General features: G+C 34.3%; 1 protein-coding gene and 2 long non-coding RNA genes across 5 annotated transcripts in view; 2 read left to right on the plus strand and 1 right to left on the minus strand.

Moving 5' to 3' along the window:
- The window catches only part of LOC148953444 (uncharacterized), a 195,595-nt gene that overhangs the window by 125,144 nt on the left and 53,214 nt on the right, over positions 1 to 17,237 (plus strand). The gene's annotated exons all lie outside the window — the stretch shown is intronic.
- LOC148953445 (uncharacterized) overlaps positions 1 to 17,237 on the minus strand; it is a 314,181-nt gene that overhangs the window by 80,910 nt on the left and 216,034 nt on the right. For all 3 annotated transcript variants that reach the window (XR_016141712.1, XM_089088540.1, XM_089088539.1), the window contains exons 10-11: positions 13,109 to 13,163; positions 635 to 695 (exon numbers count right to left, since the gene is read on the minus strand). Coding sequence is in view for 2 of the 3 variants with exons in the window: in XM_089088540.1 (XP_088944666.1) it covers positions 635 to 695; positions 13,109 to 13,163 (116 nt within the window). In the remaining variant the exon portion in view is untranslated. The remainder of the gene's footprint in view (positions 1 to 634; positions 696 to 13,108; positions 13,164 to 17,237) is intronic.
- LOC148953446 (uncharacterized) overlaps positions 1 to 17,237 on the plus strand; it is a 179,007-nt gene that overhangs the window by 3,510 nt on the left and 158,260 nt on the right. The gene's annotated exons all lie outside the window — the stretch shown is intronic.

Genomic DNA, 17,237 nt, shown 5'->3' on the forward strand with positions numbered 1-17,237 from the left:
GATCTAGAGCAAATCTTGGGGGCGGCCTAATATGACAAGGGTGCCAATGAACGAAATCTTGGGGGGCCAATGTGAGAAAGGTGCCAATAATTGACCAAATTGACAAATTTATTCTAAAAACAGAGTGAAAGAAAGATAAAATCAGGGAAAAAGGGCACCAGACATAATTTCGGTTTGGGGGGGAGGGGCCCCCCATGCCCCCTGGATCCACCAGTGGATCACTGAAAAAAAAATCCAATTTTTTGTGGAATGGATGCTTTCTGTAATTCTGAAAAAAACTTAAAAATTCTATTTTCTAGCTTGATGCAATTAACTTCAGTTTGTTTTGTGTTTGGTGCATTCTGTGTACTTGAAATTACACTTCACCACTTTGGACATTTTCTTAGAAATTGATAAGCCTTAAAATTTCAAGCTACCTAATTATAAGCTGCAAAGCGTTACGCTTTTCCATTAAGAATAAAATATAGTACAAAACATATGAGTGACTCTTTTCTTTGAGACTTTATGCTGCTCTATTCTCATAGCCAATTTTTATCTTATACTAACTATTGTGTCAAATTTAATTTTAACTATGAAAAGAAGTCCAAATTAATGTCAAGCTGTATCAAAAAGCATAACACAAATGTTTACTTACATTATTCTGTATTTCAGAGCGAAGTGCAATATATTCAGGAGTAAAACTTGATTTAATGTCCCTGAAAAAACAAGGAAAGCTCATTAAACCTTGATGCCAGATCGATAGTTAAATTAATGTTCTGGGAAAGATAGACGTTTCTAGGGGATACAAAAGTGCGTCGGAACCTGTTAACTATTGTACATGTTCACTACTTTGTAAACTGATCTTTTCCTATCTTTCGGGAACAAAACAGGGTCCAAAAAGTGCCAATATTTTATATTTGTAACTTGCTCAAAATTTGCTTCTTCAAGTCTTTGGGTAACAAAGATCAGGATGCACAAAAAAATTTGGTTTCTCAAAACAGCATAATACTCGCATGTTAACTGTCAAGTGTCAGGCCGAAAACAAAATTAGCTTGGGGTTTCGGGTCATAAAATCAAGGCCAGAAATTATTTTCTTGATAAACATAATGCTTATCAAACGGTTTGTGGTAACGAACTGTAAATAAGGAGCGACCCGGCTCAATAGTAACCGAAACTCTAAAAAACCACAGATACCAGCAGATACATCAAAAGTATTAGATTTTTATGCTGATTTCAAAAATATAAGTTTCATCAAGCTTATTCTTACTCATCAAAAGTTACGCGCCTGAGAAAATTTGCCTTATTTTAGAAAAAAGTGAAAAACACCCCCTAAAACTCATATAACTTTAATGAAAATCACACCATCAGATTCAATGTATCAGGGAACCCAATTATAGAAGTTTCAAGCTCCTATCAGCAAAAATGTGGAACTTTGTATTTTTTTTCCAGAAGAAAGATCACGGATGCATGTTTATTTGTTTTTTTCGTTGTTGTGTTTTTTTGTTGTTTTTTTTCACCAGGGGTGGTCGTATTGACCCAGTGGCCTTAGAATATTGCGAGAGGGCTCATTCGAACGGAAATTAAAAGTTCTAGTGACCTTTTTAAGTGACCAAAAATGGAGGGTAACTAGAACCCCTCCCATGCTCCTTTTTCCCACAGTCACCCGATCAAAAATGTTGAGATAGCCATTTTGTTCAGCATGGTCGAGAAACACAATAACTATGTTTTTGAGGATGACCTAATCCCCCACAGTCCCCTGAGGAAGGTCTGCAAGTTATGAAATTTGCCCAATGTTAACATATAGTATTGGTTATTGGGAATAATACAGAAGTTTTCAGGGAGGATTTTTTCTGGTATTGGGGGGGAGGGTTTAAGTGGGAGGATCTTTCCATGGAGGAAGTTTACATGGGGATTTCCCAGTATTATTTAACAAAGATCAGAAATTAAAAAAACAGCATCTTTTTCAACTGAAAGTAAGGATCAACATCAAAACTTAAAACCAACAGAAATTATTACGTATATGATTGGGTTCGTCCCCTAGTCATTAACTCGCTCTTTACGCAGAAGTTGCTTTTTGTACTTTCAAAAGAGCTATCTATTCTAATTAAACGACCTTTGTGATTCAGGGGTCATTCTTAAAGAATTGCAAAAAAAATCGAAATTTATCGTAAAGGGTGAGGTATTGACTAGGAGGTGAACTTTCTAATATACTTAATACAAATATACAAATATAGAAGTTTGCTACGTAAGTTCGTTCGTAAGTTACGTCAAAAAAAAATTTAGAAAAGGCCATTTAGCGAAAAAAAAGCAAAATTAATATGCGAATATTGTTTTCATTATTCATGTACGGTGAGCTAAAATCAATGCTGCATTAATTCAAAAACGATCAGAAATTACATAAAAAAACAAGTTTTTTTTTAACTGAATATAAGGAGCGACATTAAAACTTAAAACGAACAGAAATTGTTCCATATATGAAAGGGGCTGTCCCCTCTTCAACGCCTTGCTCTTTACGCTAAAGTTTGACTCTTTCTCACAACTCTATTTTTCAAAACAGTAAAAACTTTAGCATAAAGAGCGAGGTATTGACAAGGGGATGAACTCCCTAATATACGTAATACAAATATACGATTATAGAAGTTCGTTACATAAGTTAATTCGTTAGTTACATCAGAAAATTTTTTTTAGAAAGCCATTTAGCTAAAAAAAACAAAATTAATATACAAATTTTGTCTTAATTATTCATGTACGGTGAGCCAAAATCAAAGCTGGCTTAATTAAAAACCGATCAGATATTAAATAAAAAAAAACAAGTTATTTTAACTGAAAGTAAGGAGCGACATTAAAACTTAAAACGAACAGAAATTATTCCGTTGGTTTGTTTGTCTTTGTTGGTTTGTATGTCTGAAGTGTCTGTCTTTGTTGGTTTGTATGTCTAAAGTGACTGTCTTTCTCTGTTTGTATGTCTGAAGTGTTTGTCTTAGTTGGTTTGTATGTCTGAAGTGTCTGTCTTTGTTGGTTTGTATGTCTAAAGTGCTTGTCTTTCTCTGTTTGTCTGTCTGAAGTGTTTGTCTTTTTTGGTTTGTATGTCTAAAGTGTTTGTCTTTCACTGTTTGTATGTATAAAGTGTCTGTCTTTCTCTGTTTGTATGTCTGAAGTGTCTATCTTTGTTGGTGCGTTTGTATAAAGTGTTCCTATGTGTCTGTTTGCGTGTTTGTTGTGATCGTCTGTTTTTGTTAACAGGTAGGGAGTTTATGACTTGTTCTACTTTTGTGTCTATATCAACTTCCTTTCAATGTGCTTCTGTAAGAAGATATTTTCTATTACTATTTGTATTTCTGAGGTGTATGTCTTTCATTGTTTGTATGTCTAAAGTGCTTGTCTTTCTCTGTTTGTATGTCTGAAGTGTTTGTCTTTGTTGGTTTGTATGTCTGAAGTGTCTGTCTTTGTTGGTTTTTATGTCTAAAGTGCCTGCCTTTCTCTGTTTGTATGTCTAAAGTCTTTGTTGGTTTGTATGTCTGAAGTGACTGTTTTTATCTGTTTGTATATCTAAAGTGCTTGTCTTTATCTGTTTGTATGTCTGAAGTGTTTCTCTTTGTTGGTTTGTATGTTTGAAGAGTCTGTCTTTGCTGGTTTGTATGTCTGAAGTGTCTGTCTTTGTTGGTTTGTATGTCTAAAGTATATGTCTTTCTCTGTTTGTATGTCTAAAGTGCCTGTTTTTGTTGGTTTGTATGTATGAAGTGTCTGTCTTTGTTGGTTTGTATGTCCAAACTGCATGTCTTTCTCTGTTTGTATGTCTGAAGTGCTTTTCTTTGTTTGTTTGTGTGTACGAGGTGTCTGTATTTGTTGTTGTTTAGTTCTAAAGTACCTGTCTTTGTGTTTTTTTATGTCTGAAGTGTTTGTGTTTCTTTGTTTGTACGTCTTATTTATTTGTCTTTGTTGGTTTGTATGTCTATAGTGTCTGTCTTTGTTGGTTTGTATGTCTAAAGTACCTGTCTTCGTTGATTTGTATGTCTGAAGTGTCTGTCTTTGTTTGTTTGTGTGTCTAAAGTGCCTGTCTTTCTCTGTTTGTATGTCTGAAGTGTTTGTCTTTTTTGGTTTATATGTCTTAAGTGTCTGTCTTTGTTGGTTTTTATGTCTAAAGTGCCTGTCTTTCTCTGTTTGTATGTCTGAAGTGTTTGTCTTTGTTGGTTAGTATGTCTGAAGTGTCTGTCTTTCACTGTTTGTATGTCAAAATTGTTTGTCTTTCTCTGTTTTAATGTCTGAAGTGTTTGTTTTTGTTGGTTTATATGTATGAAGTGTCTGTCTTTGTTGGTTTTTTTGTCTGAAGTGACTGTTTTTCTCTGTTTGTTTGTCTGAAGTCTTTGTTGGTTTGTATGTCTGAAGTGTTTTTCTGTTAGTTTGTATGTCTAAAGTGCATGTCTTTCTCTGTTTGTATGTCTGAATTGTTTCTCTTTGTTGGTTTGTATGTTAGAAGTGTCTGTCTTTGCTGGTTTGTATGTCTGAAGTGTCTGTCTTTGTTGGTTTGTATGTCTAAAGTATATTTCTTTGTCTGTTTGTATGTCTGAAGTGCCTGTTTTTGTTGGTTTGTATGTATGAAGTGTCTGTCTTTGTTGGTTTGTATGTCCAAACTGCCTGTCTTTCTCTGTTTGTATGTCTTAAGTGTTTGTCTTTGTTGTTTTGTATGTCTTAAGTGACTGTCATTGTTGGTTTGTATGTCTAAATTGCCTTTCTTTGTGGGTTTGCATCTCTGAAGTGTCTGTGTTCGTTTGTTTGTATATCTAAAGTGTCTGGCTCTGCTTATCTTTATATATATAGTTTATGTCATTGTTGGTATGTATGTCTAAGGTGACTGACTGCGTTTGTTTTTATTCATGAAGTATCTGTCATTGTTTGTCTGCGTGTCTAAAGTGCTTGTATTTGTCTGTTTGTATCTCTGAAGTGTCTGTCTTTGTTGATTTGTATGTCTGAAGTGCCTGTCTTTGTTGGTGTGTATGTTTAAAGTGCTTGTCTTTCTTTGTTTGTACGTCTGGAGTGTTTGCTTTTGTTGGTTTGTATGTCTGAAGTTTCTATCTATACTGGTTTATATATATGAAGTGTCTTTCTTTCTCGATTTGTATTTCTTCAGTGCATGTCTATCTCTATTTGTATATCCAAAGTGTTAGGCTTTGTTGGTTTGTATGTCTGAAGTGTTTTTCTTTGTTGGTTTGTATGTCTAAAGTGCATGTCTTTCTCTGTTTGTATGTCTGAAGTGTTTGTCTTTTTTGGTTTGTATGTCTGGAGTGTCTGTCATTGTTGGTTTGTATGTCTATAGTGCCTGTCTTTCTCTGTTTGTAGGTCTGAAGTGTTTGTCTTTGTTGGTTTGGATGTCTGAAGTGTCTTCTTTGTTGGTTTGCATGTCTAAAGTGCCTGTCTTTCTCTCTTTGTATGTGGGTGAAAATGATGAGTACCTCAACTTGTAAAATGGGTTTAAGAGGGACATTAAGAAAAGAACTTGTTCTGAAAAAATATAAAAAAGCCTTTTGAAAAGTATTGCTTGGTGTTGGGTATGCAAAAAGTCGTAAGGGTAAAGTTGTGGGTGAAATAGGATGAGTACTTTAACTTGTAAAATAGGTTTAGGAGAGATATTAAGAAAGGACCTTGTTCTGAAAAATATAATAAAGCCTTTTGAAAAGTATTGCTTGGTGTTGGGGTATTCAAAAACCCATAATGTAAAGTTGTGGGTGATAAAGATGAACACTTCAAGTTGTAAAATTGGTTTAGGAGGGACATTACGTAAAGAACTTTTTCTGAAAATATATATTCGGGGGGAGCCAAAAAGTTGGGGGGAGGGGGCCCTTCTGTGTCTCAAGTGCGCAAAAAAAAGCATTAAAAAATGGGATGGGGGCCCGGGGGGAGGGGGCTCTTTTGGGGCCCGGGGGAGGGGGCCCTTTTTGGGCCCGGGAGGAGGAGGGCTCTTTGGGGGCCCGGGGAGAGGGGGTGGGGGAGGGGGCCCTTTGTATTATAACGACCACATAGTTTCACCCCAAATCATCTTCTAAAATGTCTCAAACTGTTTTGCCAAAAAATACCTAAAATGCCGATTAATTTGTATTCGCCCAAATAATCCCCTAAAAGTAATTCCTGCGTGTTCCTTTGTTTCGGCATCCCTGCGCTGTCACATTTGAAATTCCCAGGAAACCATTTCCCGCGTAAAATATATTCAATCTGTCTTGATCTCGTATGAATTTCTGAAAAATATCTAAGGTGTTCCCCTACTTACACTATTATGGCTTCGATAGAATATTAATTTTATATCTCAGACCTAGAGCCCCGAGAAGCCATATTTAAAAATAGAATATTAATTTATCTCTCAGACCTAAAGACCTGAGAAGAAATATTTAAAAATAGAATATTAATTTATGTCTCAGACCTAAAGACCTGAGAAGCCATATTTAAAATTAAATCCCCTCAAAATAAAGTTCCCCGCCGATTATGTAAATAATTTTCTCAGAAATTGATTACCCCTTTGTGGATCAATACATTACCCTTGAAAGAGGCATTGACCTGGCAATCAATAATCCATGCATAAATTATGTGTAATCAGCGCTGGTACCCCTTCTTCTACTGATTTTTTTGTAGGGAGGTGAATTTTCCGTGGAAGGGGGGGGGGATATATTTCCCGGCATTAGTTGAAAAACGATCATAAACTCAACTAAATATCTTTTTTTTAACTGAAGGTATGGAACAACATTAAATGTTAAAACATATAAAAATAATCCTGTACATAAGGGGGCTGCCCCCTCTGCAATAGCTCACAAATAACGCTAAAGTTTACTTTTCATCCTAATTCTTGAACAATGTCTCCTGAAACACAAGGACCGTTTGATTTGAATAATAAGCTTAGAATAATAAAGTAATAAAAAAAATTAGCGTGAAGAGCATGGGATTGCCCCCCCACCCCCCACCCCATTTACGGAATAATTTTTGTCAAACTGTAAGTGTTAATGTTGCTCCTTACACTCAGATTAAAAAAAAACTTGTTTTTATTTAATACCAAAAATACTACGCCTGTACCTTTCTAGTCCAGAAGACCCCTACTATTCAGCTATTGAGTTTGGGGGACTGGTCAAAGTAGAATTGGCCCAAAAAACTTTTTTTTTAGATTTTTAAATGAAACTCAGAGAGGAAAGAAAATAACAAAATGAAAAATAAAATCAAAAAGGTGAAAAAATGAGGACTGAAGTCAGGCTAAGGAAACCAGACATTTTGGGTGGGAGGGTTCAGGTAAGGGCTGAAAAACTTTTTGTCCTTGGCAATTTTGAAATCACAAGCCGCAAGTTTCTAAGGAAATAGTGAACAAAAAGTAAAAGCAAATGCCTCGGGCCCAGTGGGACCCGTAAACGACAAAAAATACCATTTTTTAATTTATATTTGGAAAATTACAGATTGGCCTACTTCTTTATTCACTGGATTTAAAGTTACATCTAGACAGCAACAAGAGAACCTTAACGAAGGCAAATGAATTTGAAAAAAAGAAATTTGGCTGTTTCGATTTGCAACGTCAGATAATACGCCCGTATCTCGTAATATTAGCCCGTATCTCTTCTATAGTTATAAAAGGGATAGATTACAAGCTCTTACAGATAGATTATAAAATTACAGATAGATTAGGCTATAATCTATGATATAATATATCGTGTGTATGGTCAAATGTAGCTAGTGTTTTTGAATACACTTTAGATTAGCTATGCTTCAATAAGAGTTACAAAAATTTCCTTCTATGCACAAAAATCTTAAGTTCAACATGCGGTAATTCGAATCTTTCAATGATGGAAAGATGAACTTATTCGTGACTTCTAGCACTAAGTCTTGGCTAATCCAGAAAAAAGTGAGTAGGAATTGATGTGAGTAATCACATCCACCGTAAAGATAACTGATACTGCCGGGATGAGCAGATGAATTCTAAGAAGAAAATAAACTAAAATCAGAAATGAAGCAAAACTTAAAACAAATAGAAATTACCACAAAAAAGGAAGGATCTAACAGCCCCCCTCCTACAGCCTATAAAAGCATAAGCTTAATTTGTTCTGCACTGAATAAAGTTATAGTTTAAGCAGTGGCTTTTTTTTCATCATTATAATATTGAAAAATAAAAGCCTGCCAATATATCCTGGAGTTAATATCAATATATTTGAAACACAAAGTCTTATCTTTTTTACTTTTTTTTTTAGAAGAAAGGGTTTATTAATCAATAAAACATAACATAACCTGAAGCAAAGATTGTTTAGGTGAATAATCACCCCACTAGTCCTAAATATAAATCAACTTATGAAAGGTGATGACAAGCACCCACCAAAAACACAACAAGAAATTACAAAAAAAATTAAATAAAAAACCATTTGGTGCCTCCCTTCATCAATCCATCAAACTAAAAAAAAATCAACAATCTTATTAGTACGATAAATAAAGAAACCAGAAAACTCATCAGCCATCCATTTCATAAATCTTAAAAACAATGGTCTATCAGCAACCCTCGGAACTAAATTGGTTTTGATTCCTGTACAATATTCTGAGGTAAAATATTCGAGGCATAAGGGCAAACATGACGCATAGAAAGTTTTGATCGTGTAGTATCTACTCGAGGATTTTGAAACTGACTTGAAATTTATGTATTATGCTCGTGAAGACTGGAAACCGGTAAAAAAATACCACTAAAGCACTTGGGCAACAAATTATTTTGTTACTATCATAAATACAGCATTATAAAATTTCACTGGACCAAAAAAGGGTAATATCTTAAGTGCGACAAAGCTAAGTTCATTAGTCTAAAATGCAGCAACTTCTTATGCTTACTTTCTTCCTTTGGATCAATTCCTTTCAAACGTATAAAAAATACGTCACTATATAATTGATTGACTCGTCCATTAAATATATGGCTTCAATAAACTATGTGTATCTCTTCCGAAATTTCTTACTATTCATGTTTTTTAAGATTTACTTTGTCATCATGTGTCAATTGGCAATTTTTTTTTCTCATAGACTCAAAAGGATAATTTTTAATAAAATCAGAGTTCAGAGTTTCAGAGTTTTTTATTCCACAATACATACACAATCCAATCACAACACTCCTAATCCCCCTCGAAAGGCTCCATGGCCAGGGATACAAGGGGGAATGAGAAAAAAAAATACAATATATCCAAACAACCATAAAAAAGAAATCAATCGGCCAACAACATATAAAATTAAGAAGAGACCATACCTGAGGCCTTGGAGTCATAGCGCAGAGAATACCACCATATAACAAAACTAAACATTCAGGGGACATCAACTCCCCCCCCCCCAAAAAAAAAAATTGTTTGATTCTTAACTAAATGGTCCTTAAGAATCCTCTTGAAAGTGCCAAACGAGTGGCATTTCTGTACTGAAGAAGGCAGGGAGTTCCAAACCTGATAAAAAGCGATGAGAGGATTGAAATCTGACCGCACAGTAGGAGTAGGAGGAATGCAGATATTATGTGACGAACGAAGGTTACATGGAGCTGAATCAGAAATAAACTGTGGAGTTTCTTGAAGAGATTTTGGAAGATTGCCATGAAGCTGATGAAAAACAAAAGAAGCACAAGAAAGAATGTAGATAGACTGTAGATTTAGAAGCGGTCTAGAGTGAAGAACGATTGGTTTCCATAACCAGACGCCGTGTTTTGTTATACATGACAGAAAGCGACCGCAGTGTAGAAGGAAAAGTAAGAGACATATGACTGGACAAGGCAGAAAAAAAGAAGCTTCAGAACGATATATTAAACCTTTCAGAACAATATTTATTTCATGCTGAAAACATTCTGTTTCCTGTCGGAAGTTTATCGAGACTCTTTTTATGTGATTTTCAGACATTTTTTATGCACCTAGCTCTTACTATTCAATATTCAGCAAAATTGAATCTTCAGATTCCGTCAGTCTGTAAGCTACTGAATACACCTTTGCTGAAAACTAACATTGCAATAAAAGAACTGGGACTTTACAACAGCTTATTATGTAAAATTAACATTTTTCGAAAAATTTTCTACTTTACTTTGTTGAATACAAGAGAACGCAGTTTTTTTTTCTCAATGCAGCAGAGAACAGGATCGCCAGTAACTGCACGGGTGAGATTCCTTCTTTATTTCTTACGCATATTTTACAAAGATATATGATGCATTCATTTAAGTACATAGATAAGTGCCATCGAATCCTAGACGAAACCCCTCTGGTACAATTATGCTGCTCTTCATATAAGGATTTTGTTAGTGTTGAAACGAGAGTATCCTTGTGTGGTCTCCATAAGCAGCTTCACAGATACCTGCATTTAGTTTCTGACTAACAACTTTCTAAGTTCTATCAACGAAATTTTTCTTCCCTCTGGCTTCATTTACTGATAGGAAGCATAAAAGTTTGTGATTGTCATGCCCAATAAACCAAAGAATAGCATATGCCGTCGCTTGTTAGACTTATGGGACTCGGTCCATAAGTTTTACGCAACATGTTTATAGTTGCTCCGGAAATTATAGGACTTGATCCTTAAATTCTACATAACATATTTGTTAATAGTCATTTCTTATAGTCGCTGACCAATTTTTGACAAAAAATAGGTAATTTTCTTCCGTTATTTTTCTCCCTGACATTTATCTTTAGCCCGTTTGAGTGCCAGTTGGAGGCCAAAAAGATATTATTGTTGTTTCCCAACTTAATATCGATAATATCTTGAAGAGAAAATCCAGTCTTAATCCTCCTTTTCATATTCTTCTCCTCAATAACCTGAGGAAAAGCTTTTCGTATTCTTTACCGTCTCAAACGTGGAAATACATTTTACTTTCCAATAGTAAACAGTTCAATAGAAGTTAAACAACTGTCAAAGTAAACCTCGTGGAGATTGAATCCAAGTGGAGCGGTTATTTCGACATTTACTCCCCTTCACAGTCCTACTTTTCCCTGTCTGGCTTCTTCCTCTTTCTTTCTTTTATTGATTTCAAATCTTTAAACGTAACCATACATAGAAGCAAAGCGTCAAATAATATATCCACAGTTCTCATTATTACCTTGGACTCGCTATATATGCATGCATATAAATATTATACTACAATAAGGAGACTGTCCATAAGTGAAAACACAGCTAAAAAGAGGTTATTGGCCCAAAAAATCACAACAAAACAAGCAAATCCCTGGAAAATTATTTAATAATTTTAAAATTATCTAATTGCTAAAATTAGCCAATAATAACAGAGCAAAGATTTGTCGTTTACTAGGAGTTAATTTCCTTGAGAGCGTCACTTTTCAAAGTAACGCTCTATTATTGTTTGCAGTCAAGGTTTAGGTTAGTAAAAGTCGTGAAATGTCAACCCTGACGCAAGTATCAGACCACTGTTGCAGAGCTTCCTTTCCAAGGATAAGGATGAAAAGGATCTCATGACACCGGGAACTCACGGAGGGATGATATTATGACGGACAGAGACTCTAAGATATCTTGCAGCACGGGGACAAGTCCAACCTTAGTCACCAGCCCCCCCCCCTTCTATGCTTGACAAGGCATTCGTCAGGGAGAAAGCCTGGAAAGTCAAAAAGACAAGAACGCCTGGTAATATTATTGACAATAATAAAGACAACTATTTATAGTATGTATAATAGTTATAATCTGTATTAATAGACAATATAAATAAAACTAATCAATAATGTAGTCAGTAAAATATCATTCAGCAAAGTATAGAGAAATAATAATAAGTATAAAAATCAATGTGAAAAAATATAATAAAATATTTATAAGGATAAAATTAAGACAATAAAAAATATTGCAAATAATAATGATGAACAACCAAAATTAATATGGATGATAAATAATAATGTAGGAAACAAGACAAGGGAAACCAAAGACCCGCTGGTGTTCCACTTGTATGAACTAAACCCAAAACATTGTATTTTGCCACTAATATTTTGCAGGAAATTGATCAAAAACAACGATCAACCAACAATTTACGTAACTGACTGACAGCAGGTCAGGAAATAATGGTCCTAATATCAAAATACAAGAGGTGGCAGAATTTCATTCATCATAAATTTTAAATCAATGTTCCAATAATTAAGGAAAACAGTCATATTTACCTACCTAAATCAGAACAGCCGAAAGGCTTACTTGTAAAATAGTATATTTTCATGTCTTTCTTTTTTATGCCTGGAAAACTGACTATGAGGATACAAAAAAGCATCCTTTTTTAAACGTAATTGAACCATCTTTCAAGTGGTTTCCAAACAGAGTATTCATTGACAGCTACAAAACCATGGTATTTTTTTTACCTGAGACACTGTACTTACCTTTTATTCAATGGGGGCCTGTAAGTCCAGTCAGTCCCGAAAGGGTTAAACCAATTATATAAAGTTGAAAGTTAGAAATATAGTTATTTTGACAAAAAAAACATTTTTTAATTCCAGGAATCCTTATTATGAATTCGACTGTTTTTTTTCATTTCTTGTTGTTGCTTTATCATGTAAAACACACTTTCCAAAATGTAAATAGTCTTTGTGGAAGTAGAACGTCACTTTGGCATTTTAGAAAGCTTGAATACAAAGGGAGATGGGTACCCCTACTTTTATTTACAGTGGATCTTATTTTTAAACAGACATCTCATTTTAGTTCATTTTCTGCTGTGTTATTTATGATATTAACACAACTACAGAAAACCATTGCTAAAAATAAAATTGTTCTTAGTAAGAAACATTTGACACTCTTGCCTTTGGAATGTCTAGGAGGGTGGGAGAAATTTTTTTATTTGTGATAATATCTGTTTGTTTCAAGGTTTGATTTGATTATTCATTTTAGTTTCTGTTGTTTAAACATTCATCTATTCATACTCAGAAGAATATTTAAATTTATGTTTGATCTTATTATTCACTGTAATTTTTGTTCGTGCTTGGAATCCTCAATTTGTTCGTAGGAATTTATGTTTATTTTAAATTGGAATAAATTATCACTTTAGTTCTACTCCTCATAAGACTCGTCATGGAGCTTCAGGATTCTTTGAAAAATCTCTTCTTGGATTTATTTTAAAATATATTTCAGTAAACGTTAAAAGGAAATAAAGATAAGACCAAAGAAAAGTTCTAAATGTAAAAAGAAGTCTTACCTTTCTGAGTTCAACTGAATGACAACCTTTCCAGCGTATGGGTCATTTTTTGGATCTGAAATTAAAAAAAATATCATTGAGTTTCATAAAATGCTATTGACATTCTTTGAACAATATTCTATTGAAAAATTCATCACTTAAACTTGTTTACGGATTAATTGGTTATTAATATTAGTTTTTCAATTACTTATTATTTTAATGGAAAAGTTCATTTGCCAAATATTAAGGTTGGGCAAAATCTTGTGGTCTATTATGTTAGTAGTAGGAGGGAGGGGGGTTCAGACTCCATGACATACCCACCAAGGATTCCACGACGTGCCCTCCCAGGATTCCACAACATGCCCTGTTTCCATGGGAGTCGGCAGGCGTTATGTCGATGTTTATTCTCGGTTGCTATGTAATAGAGGATGACGCAATCGTACGTGACACAGCAGGTGCTGTATCACAGGAAATTTTAACTTACGTAATTGTAGTTGGGACTCATGCGTGACTTAGTGGATTTCCGTGGGTGTTGCGTAATGACCCCGCACACGTGGGTGTTACATAATGACAGCACAAACGTGGGTGTTACGTTATGACAGTGTCAGGCAGAGGAATTTTAATGACACATTTTCATTAAGATATTTCAAGACTTTTCTCTTCAAGACATTTCAAGACGTTATCTAAGACATTTCAAGACGTTTCTTGAGACGTATTTCTGCAAGACGTGTCAAGACGTTTTCTTTTTTCTTTTAGGGTATTTTTTTCTTTCAAGGTGTATCAAGACATTTTCTAAGGCATTTTTTTAGTTGTTACGCAATAGGAGATGTTTACGGAAGGTGTATTCTAACGTGGCATGTTTCTTCAGCCCTCTTGAGGAGACTCCCGGTTGTAACTAAGGAGGACATTTATGTGGGTTGTTACAAAATACTTTTTTGAGACTTTCTTTCAATGCATTTTTTCTCAGATATCCACTATATTCTATTGATTTTTGTCCTCATAAAGACTCGAAAGGGCCATTTTCATCCAATGGAGCTGTGCCCTAACCAGGAGGACAAGCAATGTATTTGTAATAATTTGTTTCTGTTAATTCATTCTACACGTTAGTCACTAGCACAAAATTAGAATCCCCATGTTCCAATCGATTAAATGATTTCCAACCCTTTCCGCATCAGCGCACAAAAGCATTACAATGTTACTAATTTTCTACCAGGACCTAGACAGCAGGTGTTATGTATTATTACCATTAGATTTTTCATTGCGTAAATTATTACATACTGAGGTGTTATTCTAAACAATAGATCTAGAAAGACAAACGCCTTTATAAATACAACATTTATTGATAAGAAACATTACAAAACTATGAAATCACAGAAAAAGCACTTAAAAACACGACAAACGTAAAAACAAAACATGATAATCCTTACATAGGATAAAATATAGGCAAAAACACCTGATTTCTATAGTTTGGTCTTGATTTTTATGAATTTGTCAGGATTTCAAGGAGATGGCCTTAATTTCTACAGGTAGGTCTAGATTTCTTATGAATTCGTCGGGGTTTCTGTGAATTGGTCATTATTTTTTTTAGGTTAGCTATGATTTCTACAGTTTGGTCTGGATTTCTAGGGTTGGCCCTTATTTCTACAGTTTGGTCTTGATTTTTATGAATTTGTCCAGATTTCAAGAGGATCGCCTTAATTTATACAGTTTAGTCTTGACTTCTTATGAATTTATCAGGGTTTCTATGTATTGGTCATGATTTATTAAAGGTTGGCCAGGATTTCAACAGTTAGGTCTTGATTTCTATGGCTTGATCTGGATTTATGTGGTTTGGTCTGGATTTCTAGGGTTGACCCTGAATTTTATGAATTCGTCTGGATTTCTATGCATTGGTTATGATTTCTATGAATTTCCCTGAATTTTTTGGATTGATAATGATTTTTAAGGGGTTTTTCTGGATTTCTATGGAACGGTAATGTTTTCTACAGTTTTGTATTGATGTCTCTGATTTGGTCTGGATTTTTAAGATTGGTCCGGATTTTTAAGAATTTTTGTGGATTTCTATGAATTGCTTATGATTTCTATTAATTCTTCCAGATTTCTATGTATTGGTTATGGTTTTTATGAATTTGTAGGGATTTCTATGTATTACTCAGATTTTTTTTTAGATTTTAGCATTAATTTCTACAGTTTGATCTTGATTTCTACGGTTTGATCGTGATTTCTATTTTTTGGTCTGGCTTTCTAGGGTTGGCCCTGATTTCTACATTTTAGTCTTGATTTATATGATTTTGTCTGGATTTCTATGGTTTGGTCTGGATTTCTATGGTTTGGCCAGGACCTCTATGGTTGGCCCTGATTTTTATGAATTCATCTGGATTTGTAAGCATTAATTATGATTTTTATGAATTTCCCATGAATTTCTTGCGTTGATTAAGATTTCTATGGGATTTTTCTTGAGTTCAATGGACCGGTTATGTTTTCTATAGTTTTATATTGATATCCCTGGTTTTTTCTGGATTTTTAGGGTTTACCCTGAGTTGTATGAATTTGTATGGATTTCTATGCATTGCTTATGATTTCTATTATTTTTTCCAGATTTTCTATGCATTGGTTATGATGTTTTAGGGATTTCTATGTATTAGTCAGGATTTTTTTAGAGGTTAGCCTTGATTTCTACAGTTTTGTCATGATTTCTATGGTTTGGACTGGATTTCTAGAGTTAGCGCTGATTTTTACAGTTTGGTCTTGATTTTTATGATTTTGTCCTGATTTCAAGAGGATGGCCTAAATTTCTACAGTTTGGTCTTGGTTTCTATGGTTTATATTGGATTTTTGTGGTTTGGTCTGGATTTCCAGGGTCGCCTCTGTTTTTCTCTTATGAATTCGTCTGGATTTCTTTGCATTGGTTATGATTTCAATGAATTCCTCGGAATTTATAAGTATTGGTTATGATTTCTATGGGATTTTTCCGGATTTAAATGGACCGGTCATGATTTTCTAGAGTCTTGTCTCGATACCTTTGGTCTTGTCTGGATTTCTAGGCATGACCCTGATTTCTACAGTTTGGTCTTGATTTTTATAAATTTGTCCAGATTTCAAGAGGATGGCCTTAATTTATACAGTTTAGTCTTCACTTCTTATGAATTTATCAGGGTTTCTATGTATTGGTCATGATTTCTTAAAGGTTGGCCAGGATTTCTACAGATAGGTCTTGAACTCTATGGCTTGGTCTTGATTTCTATGGTTTGCTCTGGATTTCAATGGTTTATTCTGGGTTTCTAGGGTTGACCCTGAATTTTTTGAATTCGTCTGGATTTCTATGCGTTGGTTATGATTTCTATGAATTTCCCTGAATTTTTTGGATTGATAATGATTTATAAGTTTTTTTTCTGGATTCCTAGGGAACGGTCATGTTTTCTACAGTTTTGTATTGATGTCTCTGATTTGGTCTGGATTTTTAGGATTGACCCTGATTTTTATGAATTTTTGTGGATTTCTATGAATTGCTTATGATTTCTATTAATTCTTTTAGATTTCTATGTATTGGTTATGGTTCTTATGAATTCGTAGTGATTTCTACGTAATGATCAGAACTTTTTTTACATGTTAGCCTTAATTTCTACAGTTTGAACTTGATTTCTACGATTTGGTCGTGATTTCTATGGTTTGGTCTGACTTTCTAGGGTTGGCCCTGAATTCTGCAGTTTAGTCTTGATTTCTATGATTTGGTCTGTATTTCTTTGGTTTGGTCGGGATTTCTATGGTTTCGTCTGGACTTCTATGGTTGGTCTTGATTCTTATGAATTCATCTGGATTTCTATGCATTGGTTATGATTTCTATGAATTTCCCATGAATTTATTTTGGTGATTATGATTTCTATGTGATGTCTCTTGAGTTCCATGGACCGGTCATGTTTTTTATAGTTTTGTATTGATATCTCTGGTTTTGTCTGGACTTTTAGGGTTTACCCTGAGTTGCATGAATTTGTATGGATTTATATGCATTGCTTATGATTTCTATTAATTTTTCGAGATTTTCTATGTATTGGTTATGATTTGTTTTAGGTATTTCTATGTATTGGTCAGGATTTTTTTTAGAGGTTAGCCTTGATTTCTACAGTTTGGTCATTATTTCTATGGTTTGGAC

Source organism: Artemia sp. Qi Xiang Cuo, chromosome 4, assembly GCF_049724085.1.
Source record: "Artemia sp. Qi Xiang Cuo chromosome 4, ASM4972408v1, whole genome shotgun sequence".
Lineage (NCBI taxonomy): Eukaryota > Metazoa > Arthropoda > Branchiopoda > Anostraca > Artemiidae > Artemia > Artemia sp. Qi Xiang Cuo.